We start from the raw sequence: 17,600 nt of genomic DNA, 5'->3' as shown, positions 1-17,600 counted from the left end.
GATATAAAAAATGCTACGATTTAACAAGTTCAAAGCAATGAGAGTTTATGCTTAAAGTGAACCGTGGTAAGTCGTGATTCCTAACATGGCCCACGTGAAGAGAAGAAAGAAAGGAAAAAAAAAAAAAAACCTAATAAGCAAGCATGGAAGTGGGAGATATCTCAAGCTACATGATATGCTTCATTATGCAATAAACTAATAAGATGATACACCTCATGACAGTTTGTTTACCCATTTAATTATGCTTACAGTTTTAAATGATCTAAAGGGATGTTATAATCTACTACTAATCATAACAGACCATCAGCGAATGATTTGGATCTTAAAGTTTGTACCTTGGAGTTCATCGATGCGATTAGTTCTTCCAGCTGAGATGATTCGAGCTCCAGTTCGGTTACTCGAGCTCGTGTTTTTGCTACTTTTTTTTTTGCATCAGAAACCTCTTGCTCTTTCAATGCCAAATCTTTCATTTGGAATTCTAGTTCTTTCTTTGTTGATTCCAAATTCCGCTCACAGTCTGCCTTTGCAGCTTCGGTTGCCCGATGCTGACTTCTCAGCTCGACCGCTTGGGAGATCTCATCGAGGCCACTCTTTAACCATCCTACGTTGATTTGTGACGACTCGACGTCCTTGACAATGGCTAAGAGTTCTTTTACTTTGGATTTGGTGAGTTGATGAAACTCTGTGGATTGTAATTCTTGAATCACATAGCACACGCATTGTAGATAGTACGAGCGCATGGAAACCGACTCCAATTTACAGGTAGTTGCGATATCGCCGTAGTTTTCGAAGATCGACGTCAAAATGGAGGAGAAGCTGGCTTTTACGTTGTATTTTCCCACTGGAACACACATCTCGGAATCTACAGATTCGATCTCTCCCTCGTCGTCACTGTCGTCTACTAGTGTTTGATCGAAGCCAGACAAGCTAAAGCTAGATTCACTAGATGGCTTTTGAGAAGCTTCTTTGGCAATCTTACCATTTGGTGTAAGTACCTTCTTATATAATGTTTCATGTTCTCCGTCCCCGTCCTCGTCTCCGTTCCTGTTATTTGTCATCCGAATCCATCTCTGCTTTGGAGCATCCTCTGGATAGTCAGGCTGTCAAGAAAAAGGATTGAGGGTTCAACATTTTGATGCAACAGTTAACAATTAGGATGAAGGTCAAAAAAGCACCATTATGAGACTTTCGTATGAAGGAATTCGAGGCGCCTGCTCGGCGTTAAGACTACGATCTTCGGAATAAAATCTTTTGGTAGGGGAGATATGACCACCATTTCTTGATTCTACATTCATCTTAGGAGTGATACGTGAATTGAGTGAGCGAGCTTCGGTAGAAACCGAGCTTGAGTAGCGTCCATCGTCAACTTCTTTCGGAGGCTTTGGTCGGGACCCCTTCTTCCTTCCAAAAGATTTGGAAATATCAAGCCAAGATCCTGCTAGCATAACAAGATAAAAAAACGATGAGCCAGAAGAATAATCATCAAGAGCATCGAAAGACGTTCGAGAAGAAACGAAGTCTCGTGCGATATTTCGTTCCATATCTAACTAAATGATCAATCAAGTGAATATCCAAATCTATCAAATTTTCATCAAGTCAGAGTATCAGCTTGATTGGCATTGTATAGTTAATATGATGCAATGAAGCATCTTTTAGTGGCAAATTCAATTGGCCCGACTAGAGGACACAGTTCTAATGTATATCCACCGTTAGCAGATATTGTCCGCTTTAGCTTATTACGTATCGTCGTCAGCCTCAAGATTTTAAAACGTATCTACTAGGGAGAGGTTTCCACACCCTTACAAGGAATGCTTCGTTCTAGGAGAGGTTTCCACACCCTTACAAGGAATGCTTCGTTCTAGGAGAGGTTTCCACACCCTTACAAGGAATGCTTCGTTTTGGGAGAGGTTTCCACACCCTTACAAGGAATGTTCGTTTTGGGAGAGGTTTCCACACCCTTACAAGGAATGTTTCGTTTTGGGAGAGGTTTCCACACCCTTATAAGAAATGCTTCGTTCTGGGAGAGGTTTCCACACCCTTATAAGGTATGCTTCGTTCTGGGAGAGGTTTCCACACCCTTATAAGGTATGCTTTGTTCTGGGAGAGGTTTCCACACCCTTATAAGGTATGCTTCGTTCTGGGAGAGGTTTCCACACCCTTATAAGGTATGCTTCGTTCTGGGAGAGGTTTCCACACCCTTATAAGGTATGCTTCGTTCTGGGAGAGGTTTCCACACCCTTATAAGGTATGCTTCGTTCCCCTCTCCAACCGATATGGGATCTCACAAACTACCCTCCTTCGGAGCCAACTTCCTCGCTGGCACACCACCCGGTGTCTAGTTCTGATACCATTTGTAACAGCCCAAGTCCACCGCTAGTAGATATCGTCTGATTTAGCCGTTACATATCATCATCAGTTGGTTTTAAAACGCGTCTAGTAGGGAGAGGTTTCCACACCCTTATAAGGAATGCTTCGTTCCCCTTTCTAACTGTGAGCTGTATTTTCATAGAAACGGGAACAATCCATCAAAAATTATATATCGAATGGTCTCGACATCCATCATAGCTATCATGTTCTTTTGAGATTAACTATTAACCACTCAACAAACAGCAGCATGGTTCACAAGAAAACACACAAGAGCTAATGAAGGAACAAACAAAAAGTAGTGTAAGCAAAGCGAGAGATTACCTTTAGCTTTAGACTTTTTATCCTTTTCTGCCTTGCTTTCAGCTGTTTTCTTTATGCAATATTCAGTGCATTCATGGAAGGGATTGGAAGCATAAATACAATCTGGGCGAACTTTTCTCCTTTCAGCCATCTCTTTCCTGAAACTTCACTACCTGTAAGTTTCACAGCATCAGAATTTCACCATTTTTGTCTTAAATCAGAGCTTTGTCACAAGGCTTTCTCAATTCAAACCGAAAATTTCCAGAAGCATCAAAAGAATAAGCCAAACTTCTAATCATCCAATACAAGAGATAGCAAAAGGAATCAAGTTCTCCAATGCTTTCATTATCTGATGAACAAACTTAAAGAAAATGAACACAAGAAACAAGTTCAGAACAAAGCAAGACACAGAATCCAACTAAAATTAGCGAAGTTGCTTATTAACCCAATGAATTCAGAGGAAACAAACTCAAACCCAGAAAAATCAAGCTCCAAATAAGGAGTCCCAGAAACCAAGAAATCGAAATTGAAAGCGAAATTTGCACAGAAAACACAGAGATTTAAGAACAAAGAACAATGGACGAATCATGCAATCGAGCCTCACTTGGATGGTATCGATTTGTTCTCTGTTTTTCTGAGAGGGGTTTTGAAAAATAGAAGCGATTATTGATATGCAAAGGTAAAGTTTCAAAGTGGCCACTAAATTTCTAACGCTGCCATTAATGGGTGTTCTGGGATGATGTTGAAACATCGACCAATTAGGTGAAACACGAAAAGAAAAATGAAAAAGTAGTCAATTTCTTTTGGAATTTTCCAATCCCAAAATTCCTGCAAACTGGGACACTTCACAAATGAAATCAAAATAATTCCTCATTAGTCACCAAAAAGTAGAAAGAAGTGGAAATTTAATGGCTGAAAACCTGTTTTATAGCTCTAAGTGTGGACTTATTCAACAGTTTTGAAATAATGGTTTGTCACTTTAACTCATTTGATTTTTAGATATTCTATTTGTGAACATTATTCTTTAAGAATTGAAAAGAATTATTTTAATCTGTATATTTTTTAAATATCTATTTTTCCTACATTTAGCTTAGATCAATTTTCGTTTATATACTTTCAAAATATTTGTTCCATTCCTTCATTTTATTTGTTGTCTCATATCTTTAATCACAGTTTAGAAATATAACTTTATATTATAAAGATATATATAATTTGTAATAGAATTTTTTTCGTAGAGACCAAAAAAAAAAAAAAAAAAAATTATAGGAACCAAAAACAAACCTAAAAAAAAAAATAGTATTAAAACTATGAAAATAAAATAAAAATAAAATTTATAAGTCAAGCTCAAACAATCAGGCCACGAGGCTTGACCCATGTGGGCTTGGGCTTGGGCTTTATGGAAACAATTTCCATTTTTTTTTTTCAAAATTTAAATTAATTTATTTACTTTTTAATCAATACTACTTGATTATAATGTTGTAGATACACAAACTTAGAAAATAGAGGGAGAAATATAGTACTTTTAAAAAAATTATCATTTTTTAAAATTTCGGGTAAATATTCAAATATACTGCTTAAGAAAATGTAAAAATAAAATCGTAAAAAAGCAAGTATAACTTTAGAGACCGGAAACAAAGACGAAATCATTATCAATTGTAAAATGACGAGATAAAAACCCTAATTCAAACAAAATATGCAAACTTTTGTCAATGTGTGTGCCTACTTTGATATACAAAGCATGAAGATGTAAGCATTTTTGTGAGTACTTAAAATTGTTTACAAACAATACAAGCACATACTTAACAATGATGACATGTTAACAGTCAGGGTTGGGACAAGCTATAGAGTAGTTGAGAGTCATGAAAGAAGATGCAAAGACCGAAAAGAATGCATAAAACTTAGCAAGGCAGTTAGGGCATCTTAGCTCATGCAATCTGTTACTCCCATCATTACCAACTCATATATAGTTTTTCTTTCATCCCTCTCCCCTTAGTCCATCTCATAAGAACGAGCGGTAAAAAAATAAGTTAAATTACAAGTTTAGTCTCTAAATTTTTTTAACACTGACTACCTTACAAGACTAAATACTTATGGGTGACTGTAGTGAAGTATACTACGAAGGAAGGGTGAAAAGAACCTAATTGGGGAGTGAAATAGAACATGAAACGGTAAGCTTCCAAGTAGTGGGAGGAGATCAAGGACTAACCGCATGCCTATCGAAGCTTCCAAGTAATAGGCAGTGGCTTAGTTAAAGGAATCCACCGAAGCCATAACGAAAGCAAGTCTTCATAGGACAATTGTTATTGCTTATGGACCCTAACATGGGTGATCTATCCATGACTAGGATGAAGTTTAGGTGAAGTTAAGTGGAGGTACGAATCAAACACAAAATTGAAAGTTAAAGAATTTAGCAAAAAAAAAAAAAAAAAAAAGAATAAAAAAGAAAAGAAATCCTAAAATCTCTCTCTCATGCATGGCCTGCAGTTCACCTACCGAAATTTGAACCAACAACCAATTGTATAAAAAGAAACAATTGTAGAATAAAAAAGTACTACTTCAGCTGATTGTTTGTCTTCTCTCTCTGTTACCAAAAGGATGCCAATAAAAGGTGGAAATTTGGTTGGCCCTTAATCTGATGATGGCTTATCAATGTACAAACTGAGGTGGGGCTTTGTCTGATAAGCTTTGGGTATATGAAGCCATTGCCCTGGTCTAGTAGTTAGCTATTGCTGTCAATTGAACTGTTTATGAAATCTTTATCTTTGTTTACTCTGTCTTCCATCATCCTTCACTTTCCTGTACATAATTCTTTTTTTAGTATGATTCTCTTAGCAAATCTATCTATCATTGAGAGAAATTTTGGCACGTTCCAATGCTATTTCTAACTATCTTCTGTCTTCTATCAATGAATGCAGGTGACATTAATCATAGTATTGTAATCATGCAAACCCTGATGGAGAGGCTAAGACCCCTTGTAGGTAGTAAAAGCTGGGACTATTGTGTTCTCTGGAAATTGAGCCAAGACCAGAGGTATAGTTACACAAACACATACTCTCTCTCCCCCAGCTTACTTCCTTTTTTGTCTCTCCATCACTCCGGAGATTCTAATTCTGTTTCAGCCTTTCAGGATCCAACCCATTTCTCTTTCACTCGATCACTGAAAAGCTTTCTTTTCTGTTTCAGATGTATTGAATGGGTGGACTGCTGTTGTGCTGGGACTGAGAACAATCAAAATGGTGGAGAAGAACACGTCTTTCCATGTAGGGACACCTTAAGTCCACACCCACGAGCCAGTTCTTGCGATCTTCTTGCTCAGCTGCCATGTTCAGTGCCGCTGAATTCTGGGTATTTCATTGATATTTATCATTCCACATACCCTACTTCCCTTCCTCATCTATCTCTCAACTTTTTCCTGTTGAACAGGGTTTATATACAGACATTGTTATCAAATGAACCTAGATGGCTACTCTTCTCCAATGGCACGGATTCAACCGCACTGGAAGTGAGCTGCATTTGAAGGGGAAATACTATCACACTACTATATCTTCCAGCTTACACCTTTTTCATTCTCTTTGCAGGAAACAATGGGGACCAGGGTATTAATTCCATTTCCATTTGGATTAGTGGAGCTGTTCGTTGCTAAACATGTATAGACTCTTCTAGTAATCTCATTCTTCTTTCGAAGGGTTCTATATATCTTTCAACTAAAAATATAACCAAACTGGGTTTTTAAGGACAAATTCAGACAGATTCTCTCTGTTCTTACAGGCGTCTGAAGATCAGCACGTCATAGATTTTGTTACAACTCAATGCAGCATTTCGATTGAGCAGGGAGCTATTATTAATTCAAGCAATATGGATACAAGTTTCTCTGTTGATGTAAATGCAACCAACGAAATCCAATCAAAGCCATTTGTAGCAGATCAGAATGTTGTAATAGAGGATCCTGAAAATCAATTTGAGGCACCAGGTTCAACCGCACCAACATTAGAAAATGCCAATGTGGGTTATGAAATCTCATTAGACAGAATCCGCCTCTGTAGTTCTCCTATGAACTTCTTGCAACAGTTCAATTATAGCTCAGAAAACAGAAACAAGAACGAAATCTTCCATGAATGTTCACAGGATGCATTCCATACTGATAAGCAGGGAAACCCTTACAAGTTTTCAGCAGAAAATGAGTTCCAAGAGGTGGATATAATGCAGGGGTCCTTAATGAACAACACATCAAACATTCATATGCAGTTCAAGGAGAACACTGAATGTAAGGAGCAGCAAGGGGAAGAAAAGGACTTGGTCAAAAATGAAAATGGAAGGTCTGATTCAGTCTCTGATTGCAGCGATCAGATCGATGATGAAGATGATGCGGTTGCGAAGTACCGCCGGAGGACTGGGCAGGGTCCTCAATCAAAGAACCTTGTTGCTGAGAGGAAGAGAAGAAAGAAACTTAATGAGCGGCTGTATAACCTGCGAGCATTGGTTCCCAAAATTTCTAAGGTGATCACCACTAAACCCTTGTTTGGATCACTGGAAATCATCAAGGAAAATGAAATAAAATAGCTTCCTTCGCACTTAAATCAGTTAACTCCTTTTCCTCACATAATTCGTTATAATTAAACACTTACTTCATCTTCTAATGAATAGCTTTTGTGGATTTCTCAGATGGACAAAGCCTCAATACTTGGTGATGCAATTGATTTTGTGAAGGAGTTGCAAAAGCAAGTCAAGGAACTCCAAGATGAACTGGAAGAACATTCAGATGATGAAAATGGTAAGATTGTAGTTACAGGAAACGATGGAAACAAAACTAGCGTCCAGCTACCTGAGTTTTTGAGCCAAAATGATAAAGCTCAAAACAGTTACCATATAGGAGTTCTAGGAAGTGGAAGCCTTTTGAAGCAAAATCATCAGGACACTGAAGGTACTAACAATGACAAGACACAACAGATGGAGGTATATATAAGAAGTTAATTTTAGGACAAAGAAACTGTGCGTGTCTGTACATGTATGTTTCCTTTTATAATACACCACAGATGCTAAAACAGAAGCAAAATTAACTAATTTCAGCCGCAAGTGGAAGTGGCTCAGATTGACGGGAACGAGTTCTTCGTGAAGGTTTTTTGTGAGAACAAGCGAGGTGGGTTTATGAGGTTAATGGAGGCCTTAAACGCTCTTGGGTTGGAAGTCACAAATGCAAATGTGACCAGCTATAGAGGCCTCGTATCTAATGTTTTCAAAGTTGGGGTAAGCAAACTTTTCATCTCCCAAATATTTGCAAGCTTTCCACAAATCCAAACAAGAAAATGATTCAGAAACTAGATCACTCCAAGTTTACCAAATATACTATCAAGTGTTGGTACAATTATTCGATGATGACTTTCTTGCCTAACATTTTGGTGGCAGAAAAAGGACAGTGAATTGGTTCAAGCGGATGATGTAAGGGACTCCTTATTGGAGATAACAAAGTACCCATGCAGAGGGTGGTCTGAAATGGTTAAGCAACCAGAGTGCAGCGTAAGCCGCATGGACTACCAGACCCACCCCCATACCCACCAGCACCAGCACCAGATCCAGCATCCATTTCTAGACAAAGCTATCAATTCACGCCTCCACCTCCTTGATGATTAATTAACAAATCTTCTTCCCAGCCAAGGCACTAATTTCAGACTATATCTATTTGTTTTCATTTCTAGTTCATAGTACACACACCACAATAAAAAATAAAAACGATAAACACGCAAATTCCACAATCATGTTGTTTCCAATAATCAAAATCAATTACCTCCAAGTTAGCTCTGCTCTACATGAACTCAGATTATTGCAGTACATGAAAACCGCAACAAATTTACAAGTAGGAGCAGAAGGCGAGACTAAAATACCTTTAACTGTCTACACAAATCACAATAGCACAAATCCACAGAAAGAAGTAAGAACATCATCATCGCAAGTAGGTTAAATTTAGGAGAAAACCAAAGGATTCAGGGAGTTCTTCCAATTAGTATAAAGCCTCAATCCGAGCAGGATAAACCAATTCTATTGAACATTGCAGAAATGAAAATCAAATAAGGTACAAATCAAGAATATTCACAATCAGAAAATGAATCACTTACAACTGCGCAAGAAATAACGATCCGAAGGATTATGAGAAGCCTTGTGAGCTGCTAACCTTTCCATCCTAAAGGCGCGCTTCTGGTCTTAAAGAAAGAAAATGAAGATCAACGAAGTAACGGCACGAATTTGTATAAATATGTTAGCAATTTAGTTCGGATTAATATATTTTTAAAAAATTTATTAATATCAATAATTAATTAATTAATATATATATATATATATACATTCTCCCTGCCAAAAGTTATATACTCTGAGTAGTTATTATTACTCTTTCGAATATCTCTTTCTGCCCTCGTTTTTTAAAACCTTCTTCTTAAACCAAAATTAGAGGCTCGAACATACGTTGCTTGGCCATAGGCGACGCAAGAACAAATTGGCTTAGCTCATTTGTCGTTGAAAAGTGAGTGTTGCATAATCGCAAGTTCGCTGCCATCAAGAGTGCGATTGTGATATATATATATATATATATATATATATATATTCGAAAACTTTTTTAAAAATTTCAAAAATATTATTACCGATAATATATAAAGGTTAAAAGTCTTACCGTTACTTTTAAAATTTTATGGATATTTTTTAAATATGTATTAATGATAAATATATATTTTAACTTCTAAAAAATTTGAGCGATATTACGTTTCTAAAGTTGAAGGATATTTTTGAAACAAAGTATAACGGTTATCATTCAAATCTAATAATAGGGTCGACTACGATGACTTGACATTCCTCTGATAATTTGCAATTTATATGATTCAGTCCATTCAATTTGAGTATAACTCAGTAGATAAGACACTTAGTACAATCCGAAATTTAATAGTTTTGTCTAGTCTATAAAATAAATGCTAAATTACTAATTTGTCCTTCAACTTACGAGGTTATATCTATTTGTCTACTTAAATTCTCGTACTTCCAATTTTGTGTCAAATACTTCAAATCATAAAAAAAACTATTTCGTATATTAAAATTTTAATTTGTGTCTAATAAATCCCTAAACTTTTTGAATTTTGTGAACGGTTGTTCATTTATTTTGATATTTAAAAAAAGAATTCACTAAAATTAGATATAAAATTTAAAGTTTAGGATTCCAATTATATCTAATTAATTAGTTTATTTTTAAAAATATTTCAATAGGTTAGAAAGAAAATATTAAAAATTTATTAAATAAAATTATTAATATAAGGGTAAGATGGTCATTTTCTTAATGGAGAATTTTCTTTTGTACCCCTTTTAAAAGATCCGAGCTTCTTCGTGGTATCGCAACCGGAATTTCGCATTTGCCCAAGTTTTGGCCCAATCCAGGAGAAGAAAACCGACCGGTCACCGCCGAAAATGATCGTCTGCGTCGCCGTCGTCGGCCACCAGGTGCGACCTCCATGATTACCGTATTTTATGGAACTGAAAGGAATTTCATATATGTTTATATAAATAGATTTGTGATCGTTTTCCAATTCGGCCGAGCTAACAGAACAACCCCCTTTACATTCAAAGCTTCACGGAGGCCGATGATGCTCTCAAGCTTCATCACATCGTTCACTGTTCGCTGGATGTCGTCGATGAGCGAGGTATGTTTATCTTGCTTACCTTTGTGTTTTGTTTCTCGGAGTTTGATATTTCACGAAGTTGAAGAACGATTGGATCTAGGAATTGCGCCTGGTGTTTTACTCAACTACTAGGATTTATGATTTGGACTTGTTTTTGTGATGATTTCAATTCTTTCTTCTGTTATGTTTGTGGTTTTGCTGCCAGTGAACAATCCGAGAAAATCTGGACCGACCTTGAATGAGACCTTTCTCGGTCTTCTTTATCCGACTGAAAATTACAAAGTGTGAGTGTAATTGTTTCTGTGGATATTACAAATTAGTGAGAGTTGTTTCATGTTCATATAGGTAGGATCAGAACTAGTCTTATTTCTACTTCAATTGGAGTGGACCTTTAATGATCTGTACGATTGAAATCATTTCCAGGTATGGCTACTTGACTAATACCAAAGTGAAGTTCATTATGGTGACCACAGATCTGGATGTCAGAGATGCCGATGTGAGAAATGTGAGTACCATTGTGAGTTTGCAATTGTCTACAGCAGTATAGATCTTTAATTTTCACTTGCGAACTCTCACTGTTAGGTTAATCTGAGTTTTGAAGATGAAAATTTTCAGAGTGTTTTCTATTTGTGAAGATTTTAGTGTTGCAAACACTTAATGAGGGCCTCCTATTATTCAGTTATCTTGTGGAGTTTTTCTTTCAATGATATAGAGCAACCTTTCCCATGGAAGCTGTTTTAGAAGTGATGTGAACATGATATATTCATGTTGAGGAGTCCTATAAAAATGTTTATACTTCCTTCATGGCCAGCTGAAACCCGAAGAAACAAGAACTTGTATTGATAACAAAAGGACAGCCACAAATTTTAGCCCCAAAAAATCCTCTATAACTAACAGTATCTTAGAAGATCCGTTGGTTCCTTTCCTTCCTTGTGAACCGACCCAAAGAAGTTCTGTCGCTGTAGGACACCACAAATTTTAGCTTCTTATGCTCAAAAAACACATGCCCTTAATCTCCAGATACTCCTCATAGTAATAGAAGATATGAAGATAAGAGTTTCTGTCAAGATGCTAACGGTGCACACCCTAATTCACCATGTTCAGTGTCTTCAGATTCTATCTCTTAACGATAAAAGTGACCACAGGGTCGCTATTTTAGTAAGGTACTTGTATGTACATGACATTCTAGAGAGGCATACTATTTTAAATATTTATTCTCTCCTCACAAGTCAGCTGAAACCAGAATTGATGTCCATTGAAATCTTAAATAAGCTTCCTTAAAATTTTTGTGTTAAAACACTTCTGGGTACAAAATATAGCAGCATGGTATCAGATTAATGTGCAATCCTTGATTCTTTGTTTTGGTATAAGAATCCATTATTACCAATATGAACATAACTCAACTAGTTAAAACTAAAACATATATCCCTGACAAAAAAAGACAGAGGTTCGAATATCTACCTACGTATTATTGAACTCCAAAATATAGGAATGCCCATTATCTCTTATCATATGCACTATCAGTTGATAGTTCAAGTTGCTTGATTGTATTTTTGAAAACTCGTGCTTTCGTAGGGAGATTTAGTTCTTGAATTTGAAAAGTCTGAGTTTGATAGTTACGAAGTCTAGTGTAGCATTTGGATGGAGTTTAAGAAATTTGAGCTTTTGTATGCCTTGTTTTGGTCTGTGGGTTGATATAAGCTTACGTAGTTCATGAAGTTTGGTTAACTTTGTAGTTCGAGATAGGTAAACACATAATAATTAGGCTCAACAGTTTTATTCCAGGTCAATACAAATTCGAGAAATAGCTATACCACTTTGTTGTCGCAATTGATTGACCTTCTTTCTGTTGGAGAAGAGAACGAAACATGCTTTATAAGGGTGTGGAAACCTCTCCCTAGCAGACACATTTTAAGACTATGAGATTGATGGTGGTACGTAACAGCCAAAGCGGATAGTATCTGCTAGCGGTGAGCTTGGGCTGTTTTTAAATGGTTTTAGCCAGACACTTGGGCAGTGTGCCAGCGAGGACGCTGGGCCCCAAGGGGGGTAGATTTTGAGAATCCCACGTTGGTTGGAGAGGGGAACAAAACATTCTTTATATAAGGGCGTGGAAACCTCTCCCTAGTAGACGCTTTTTAAAATCGTGGGGCTGATGACAATACGTAACAGACCAAAGCAAACAATATCTGCTAGCGGTGGGCTTGAGTTGTTACACTTCACTTATAGTGTCTATTGTAAACCATTTCTTTTTGAAAAAGAATTCTAGATTTAGTAAATTGTGGATTCTGCCTTGCTTATTTACACATTATGTTACTTACATGAAGCTTCTTAATATGACATCTGACGCATTCTTCAAATTTGTGTCCAGTTCTTCCGGAGATTCCATGCTGCATACGTGGATGCAGTTTCAAACCCATTCCACGTACCAGGTAAGAAAATTACTTCCAAAACTTTTGCTGAAAGTGTGAGTACCATAGTCAAGTCGTTTGGGTTCAGTTCAGCTATTTGAGTGACCAACCAGGAAACCACTGTCTGTAGCCATCGACAGCCATAGTTCATTACTCATCTTTCTGGTTTTTATTGATTTTATTTGAAAATATTCGACCCGAATTGTACTAAGAAAGATGGAACAAACAGGTGTGGTCTTTTTCTAGCTTTTTCTCAAACAATTCAACCTTTTTTTTCAATGATATTCACTGTTTCCATTTTATGCTCGTTTCCCATGACTGAATTCTGTTTTGAGGTGCAATTTTCTTCATATAAAATGCAAGATTGAAAGGTGAGATTGAAGGGGTCATTGGCTTATGTTCTTAATAAATATGTATATTTGTGTTTAGAGGTGCAGTTTTCTTCATATATGTTAGTTTATCTATTCGTTCGTGTTTTAAACGATTTCTCATTTAAGATCGTATATATTTGGTCTATATACTTTTAAGAAAATCTTGTAAATGCCATTTTGTGACATTCACTACATACTTTTATTTATTTGAAATTAGTATGTCACATAGTTCTTAATAATAAAAGCTTTCAATTTTGTGCCACAAAATGCTTGTGTATGTTTGAAATTAATTTGCTACATAATCCTTAACAACAAAATTAGAAACTTTTCTTTAGTAAAAAAAAAAAAAAAAAAAAACTAAGTAGCACATGGAACTTTTAAAATGTAGCCAACCTTGCAACGAAGTAAAAGTTCTATTCTTTATTAGGTTCGAATCAAGCATGGGATTTCCTTCTAAGAATCGTATACAAGAATCTTGTCTTGTATGGTTCAAACAAAAACACTAAAATATTTCTCATAATAAATACGTGTAATAAAACGTTTCAATCTTCTTCATGCTAAGACGATCGTTCATATTTATGTTTGGAATTTATGTAACTATTTGGAATTTATGTAACTAGTTCACGAGTCTAGAAAACCCATGATTTCAAATACAAGCACAAGTTTGATTTTGTGCTTATTAAATGTTGATGGTTAGATCCTCGACCCTATAATTCTTAAAAGTCGACACGACTGGCGACCATCCACATTGCACAAATGCAAACCAAAGGCTCCCATAAGTATCAACTACATAGTCTTCAACAAGATGAAATTCAACAGCTAACGTTACTCTTTAGAAGAGTAGCACTAAGGAAGATATCTCAAAATACGTTCTGTGAATGAAACTGCAGACATATTACAAACACATCTGATTCATGACAAAATGGAAGGGTAAGATAAGTTTGAGCCAATGCATCAAAAGCTCTCTGGCCAGCATACCTGGATGAAACTGTGTATCTGATTAGGGCACCGACGGCGAGAAATGTATCGAGTTTCACATCGGATCGGTTAAAAAGTCGTCATCGTCTCCTTCAGCTATGTTCTTAGCAAGTTCTTTCTCCTGCTGCCGTCTTTCTCTCCTTTCCTCAGCACTTTCTTTTTCTTTCTGGGAGTTTGATGGAAACCTGAGAGCACGAACTGCATCATTATGCATATTCAGGCAGAATGCAATCCTAGAGTTCAAGGCAATTTGAGGTTCATTGGTAGAGTAGATATCTCCAGTTTCCTTGGATACCATCCATCCATTCGCATGATCAACAGTGGCGTCGATTGCTCCATCTCGAATGGACTTGGTGACGATATTCTCGGCATCAGCAATAGGATTTTCAGAGTTCAGTCTCAACTTTTTAGCAACATCAGCCAGAGAAATGCGCGAATATGATAAGCTAATGTTGTGAATCCCAGTTCTAATTACATTATGTCGCAGCCTCACGATCAAGTTGTTGGTCCGATCTGAGCTGAAAGTACAAGAGAACTTCTCGGCAACCGTTTTGAAACGCTCCAAGTCACCAATTCTCACAGCCTGAAAAACGAGCATCGTTTAGACTGGAATCCAGTAGCCCTTATCTCAACTTATTCACAAGGGAGTTCACTATAATAGGTTAAGAAGGGTTTCCTACATCACATTGTTATCAGGAAATGAAGTAATCTTAAACTTAATGGAAGAAATAACAGGAAAGTGTAAAATTTGACCAACAAAACCTACATTTGTTAGTTCAAAGTATGGCCTCAGAGCTATCTCCATGCCTTTCTGCGTGAAAACAGTCCTCTCAGGGATTTCTCCCAACAACAAACGAACAATGATAGCCCATTTGTTACATTGCACTCGAAAACCACGAGCTGCAGTTGGAGCTTTCCGAGCAGCCTGTAGAAGAGACTCCTTTGCATCTGTATATTCCAATTGAATGGTCCTGATCTTGCCAAGGTAAAACAGGTACCTACAGAACTGTATGAGAAATCAATCATTATGTGATATATAGCTAAAAATTCTTAGCAAAACATCACTACAAATACAAAGTATAGACATTCTGAACAAATGCAATTGTTCTTGAACTTCAAAAGCTTTGTCAAATTAGCAATTTCAAAGCTTCTTGTAACAGCTCAAGTCCACCGCTAGCAGATCTTTTCTGTTTCAGCCCGTTACGTATTGCCGTTAGCCTCATGGTTTAAAACGCGTCTACTAGGGAGACGTTTCCACACCCTTATAAGGAATGTTCATTCCCCTCTCCAACCAATGTGTGATCTCACAATCCACCCCCTTTGAGGGCCAGCGTCCTCATTGGAACACCGTTCAGTGTCTGTCTCTGATACCATTTGTAACAACCCAAGCCCACCGATATTGTCCGTTTTGGCCTCTTACGTATCGCCGACAACCTCACAATTTTTAAAATACGTCTACTAAGGAGTGGTTTTCACACCCTTATAAGGAATGTTTCGTTCCCTCTCCAATCAAGGTGGGATCTGACACTCATCGTCTAAACTATTCAAAGGATAGCTAGGTATTCAGGTAATATCTGTTACAAGCATTTCTACTAGGAAGAATGCTACATCTCAGGGAAGTTCTTTAGGTCCACAGGTACTACAAATAAAAACAAATGCAAAAAACTAAAGCGCTTAAACTTGCCTGCTGATTTGAGTGAGCTTCAAATCGAGGTGCCTTGGACCTCAACTTCTCTGCTTGATCATAAAGATTGTAGTGCAGGTAATTGAAAAGCAGTAGGTTAAGAAGGGTTTCCTACACGACATTGTTATCAATATATAAGGCACCATAATATGGTCAATGTGATGTACACTGACAGGAAGCGAAGAAAACTACCTGACCCAATTCGTCGTGGCGTAAGGTCGCGGTGCGATGCAGGGCTAGGAGATTACTGTCAATCAAAGTTGTCCATGTTACCAAATTAATATCAATACATAACAAAGAAAATCATTTGATTTCACATTGATCCTCACTTCTCCTACCAGAATCATTCAAAATTAACTAACATATCTCTAATAAAATCTTAAATTATAAACCTACCCTCTTATTTCAGCAAGGTTACCAGTGAGTTGGTAGCTAAGTGAGTAATAGGAATAGAGTCTAGACGCTAGCACATCAACCGTTCTCCTATTCAGGTTCTTCAGTCGGGCAATGCTTGCTGAAGCACAAGCCACAGCCTGAAATTTCCAGCAAGCTTTTAGGAGTCATGATCACAGTTTAAGAAAAATGGAACAAACCTATATAGTTTTGATTAAACATCACCTCATCATATTTCTTCTGATCAATCAGAAATATTAGCACAATCAAATAGCAGAATATCTCAATCTCAGGTAAGGGGAGTTTTACAGCTGCCGGCTCTGCCGAGTCAATTTCCATTTCGCAGTCATCCTCCTATGCAATTGTTGAAATTTTTTAACACTCAGAACACTAGCACCATGAAACAAAAACTAATTTGATCGTAGTCATACCATCTCAAAGACAGAGAGATCTAGTTATGTAGCATTTTACGCAAGTTTAGCATAGGGAATTGCATAATGCTTTAAATTTTGAATTACCTTCGGAATAAATGACGATAGCTTCGTGTGTACGTCGGATCCTGGCGGGAGAGCAAAATTCAGGAATGAAAAAAGAACAGATGCTTTCAATCTCCGCCTTAACGCCATAGTCAGACGAATAGCTCGAAAAATCCGCCGGACTTCCCGGGCATAACCGCCGGCTTCAATGAGCGACACAATCTCTTTCAAATCTGATTGAAAGGAATCGTTAACAAATGTCAAAACCAAGTCCTCTAGGATTTCAACAAACCATAACAAAACGCATATAACATTTCTTACGTTGTAAAGTTGAAGGAGAAGTTGAAGAAGAAACAGAAGCAGGAAGCTCCTTCATCTCAGCGTCTTGCATCATCTTCGCAAATGCTGCATGAAATCCAAGAACTACACAACTAAGCCGACAAAAATTGTAATGGAGAAACAAAAGGAAGAAACTAGATCATCAACAGTGCAAAGAAATCCAGAGATTTTGCTGTATGAAGCGATGGGAAATGGAAGAAGGAGGTTGCTAAAGCGATCGGAGATAGAACAAGGAGGTTACCTCCTAAGCAAGACAAGCCCACTGAAAGTGAGAAGAAAAGTAATATTATGGATTTTTATATATAATTTATTTATAATATGTAAAGTTTTAAAAGTACGGCTTAATTAATAAAAATATTCATAAACTTTTTAATTTACCTAAATATATAATACACCTAAAATAAATAAATAAATAAATAAATAAATAAATAAATAAATATATATATTTTGTATTATCTTGAATGAGAGTGATTCTTCTTCACCTCGCTCGTACCCCTGAACCTCTATGACCGGAACCGAAGACATGCTCCTAGCTTGCGGAGCTACATACCAGAAAAAGAAAAAGAATCAGCGAGTCCATGGGTATTTGAACCCGAGTATCCGAGAAAATGGGGATGAATCTTCCAACA

General features: G+C 37.0%; 4 protein-coding genes and 1 long non-coding RNA gene across 13 annotated transcripts; 2 read left to right on the top strand and 3 right to left on the bottom strand.

Annotated features, from left to right (window-relative positions):
- Nucleotides 1-157: 157 nt before the first annotated feature.
- On the bottom strand, nt 158-3,540 carry LOC111792455 (uncharacterized). Of its 2 annotated transcripts, XM_023673941.2 has the most exons (4): nt 3,272-3,540; nt 2,689-2,840; nt 1,176-1,435; nt 158-1,100 (listed from the first exon to the last, which is right to left on the bottom strand). In XM_023673941.2, the coding sequence occupies exons 2-4, from the start codon at nt 2,816-2,818 to the stop codon at nt 291-293; spliced, it is 1,200 nt and encodes a 399-aa protein (XP_023529709.1). In that variant the 5' UTR covers nt 2,819-2,840; nt 3,272-3,540; the 3' UTR covers nt 158-290. The 2 variants fall into 2 exon arrangements, with proteins under 2 accessions (XP_023529709.1, XP_023529710.1); XM_023673942.2 differs by lacking the exon at nt 3,272-3,540 and having other exon boundaries at nt 2,689-3,265.
- A 1,287-nt stretch (nt 3,541-4,827) lies between these two features.
- LOC111792422 (transcription factor ABORTED MICROSPORES-like) lies at nt 4,828-8,401 on the top strand. 7 transcript variants are annotated; one of them, XM_087123307.1, is made up of 8 exons: nt 4,843-5,330; nt 5,583-5,697; nt 5,851-6,169; nt 6,246-6,314; nt 6,436-7,164; nt 7,330-7,620; nt 7,735-7,911; nt 8,071-8,401. In XM_087123307.1, the coding sequence occupies exons 2-8, from the start codon at nt 5,609-5,611 to the stop codon at nt 8,293-8,295; spliced, it is 1,899 nt and encodes a 632-aa protein (XP_086979433.1). In that variant the 5' UTR covers nt 4,843-5,330; nt 5,583-5,608; the 3' UTR covers nt 8,296-8,401. The 7 variants fall into 7 exon arrangements, 6 of the variants coding, with proteins under 6 accessions (XP_086979430.1, XP_086979429.1, XP_086979431.1 ...); XM_087123308.1 differs by having other exon boundaries at nt 4,845-5,697; nt 5,851-6,012; nt 6,091-6,169; XM_087123304.1 differs by having other exon boundaries at nt 4,839-5,330; nt 5,583-6,169.
- LOC147792764 (uncharacterized) lies at nt 6,950-8,896 on the bottom strand. The gene is made up of 4 exons (XR_015420711.1): nt 8,778-8,896; nt 8,450-8,556; nt 7,293-7,410; nt 6,950-7,090 (listed from the first exon to the last, which is right to left on the bottom strand). It is a non-coding gene; the product is annotated as an uncharacterized LOC147792764 (long non-coding RNA).
- A 1,096-nt stretch (nt 8,897-9,992) lies between these two features.
- Nucleotides 9,993-13,030, top strand: LOC111792527 (SNARE-like superfamily protein). 2 transcript variants are annotated; one of them, XM_023674045.2, is made up of 5 exons: nt 9,993-10,140; nt 10,244-10,340; nt 10,525-10,603; nt 10,743-10,824; nt 12,691-13,030. In XM_023674045.2, exons 1-5 carry the CDS (start codon nt 10,108-10,110, stop codon nt 12,829-12,831), a joined length of 432 nt encoding a protein of 143 aa, XP_023529813.1. In that variant the 5' UTR covers nt 9,993-10,107; the 3' UTR covers nt 12,832-13,030. The 2 variants fall into 2 exon arrangements, with proteins under 2 accessions (XP_023529813.1, XP_086979435.1); XM_087123309.1 differs by having other exon boundaries at nt 10,743-10,836.
- An 826-nt stretch (nt 13,031-13,856) lies between these two features.
- LOC111792442 (putative 26S proteasome non-ATPase regulatory subunit 3) lies at nt 13,857-17,247 on the bottom strand. Its single transcript, XM_023673905.2, has 9 exons — nt 17,213-17,247; nt 16,954-17,037; nt 16,675-16,865; nt 16,382-16,510; nt 16,160-16,296; nt 15,956-16,010; nt 15,764-15,874; nt 14,846-15,085; nt 13,857-14,662 (listed from the first exon to the last, which is right to left on the bottom strand). Exons 2-9 carry the CDS (start codon nt 17,024-17,026, stop codon nt 14,135-14,137), a joined length of 1,464 nt encoding a protein of 487 aa, XP_023529673.1. The 5' UTR covers nt 17,027-17,037; nt 17,213-17,247; the 3' UTR covers nt 13,857-14,134.
- Between the last annotated feature and the right edge of the window lie 353 nt (nt 17,248-17,600).

This window comes from Cucurbita pepo, chromosome 4 (genome assembly GCF_057944985.1).
Source record: "Cucurbita pepo subsp. pepo isolate OVF chromosome 4, ASM5794498v1, whole genome shotgun sequence".
NCBI classification, from domain to species: domain Eukaryota; kingdom Viridiplantae; phylum Streptophyta; class Magnoliopsida; order Cucurbitales; family Cucurbitaceae; genus Cucurbita; species Cucurbita pepo.
The sequence above is the reverse complement of the archived record's forward strand: the minus strand, read 5'-3'. Positions and strand labels throughout refer to the sequence as shown.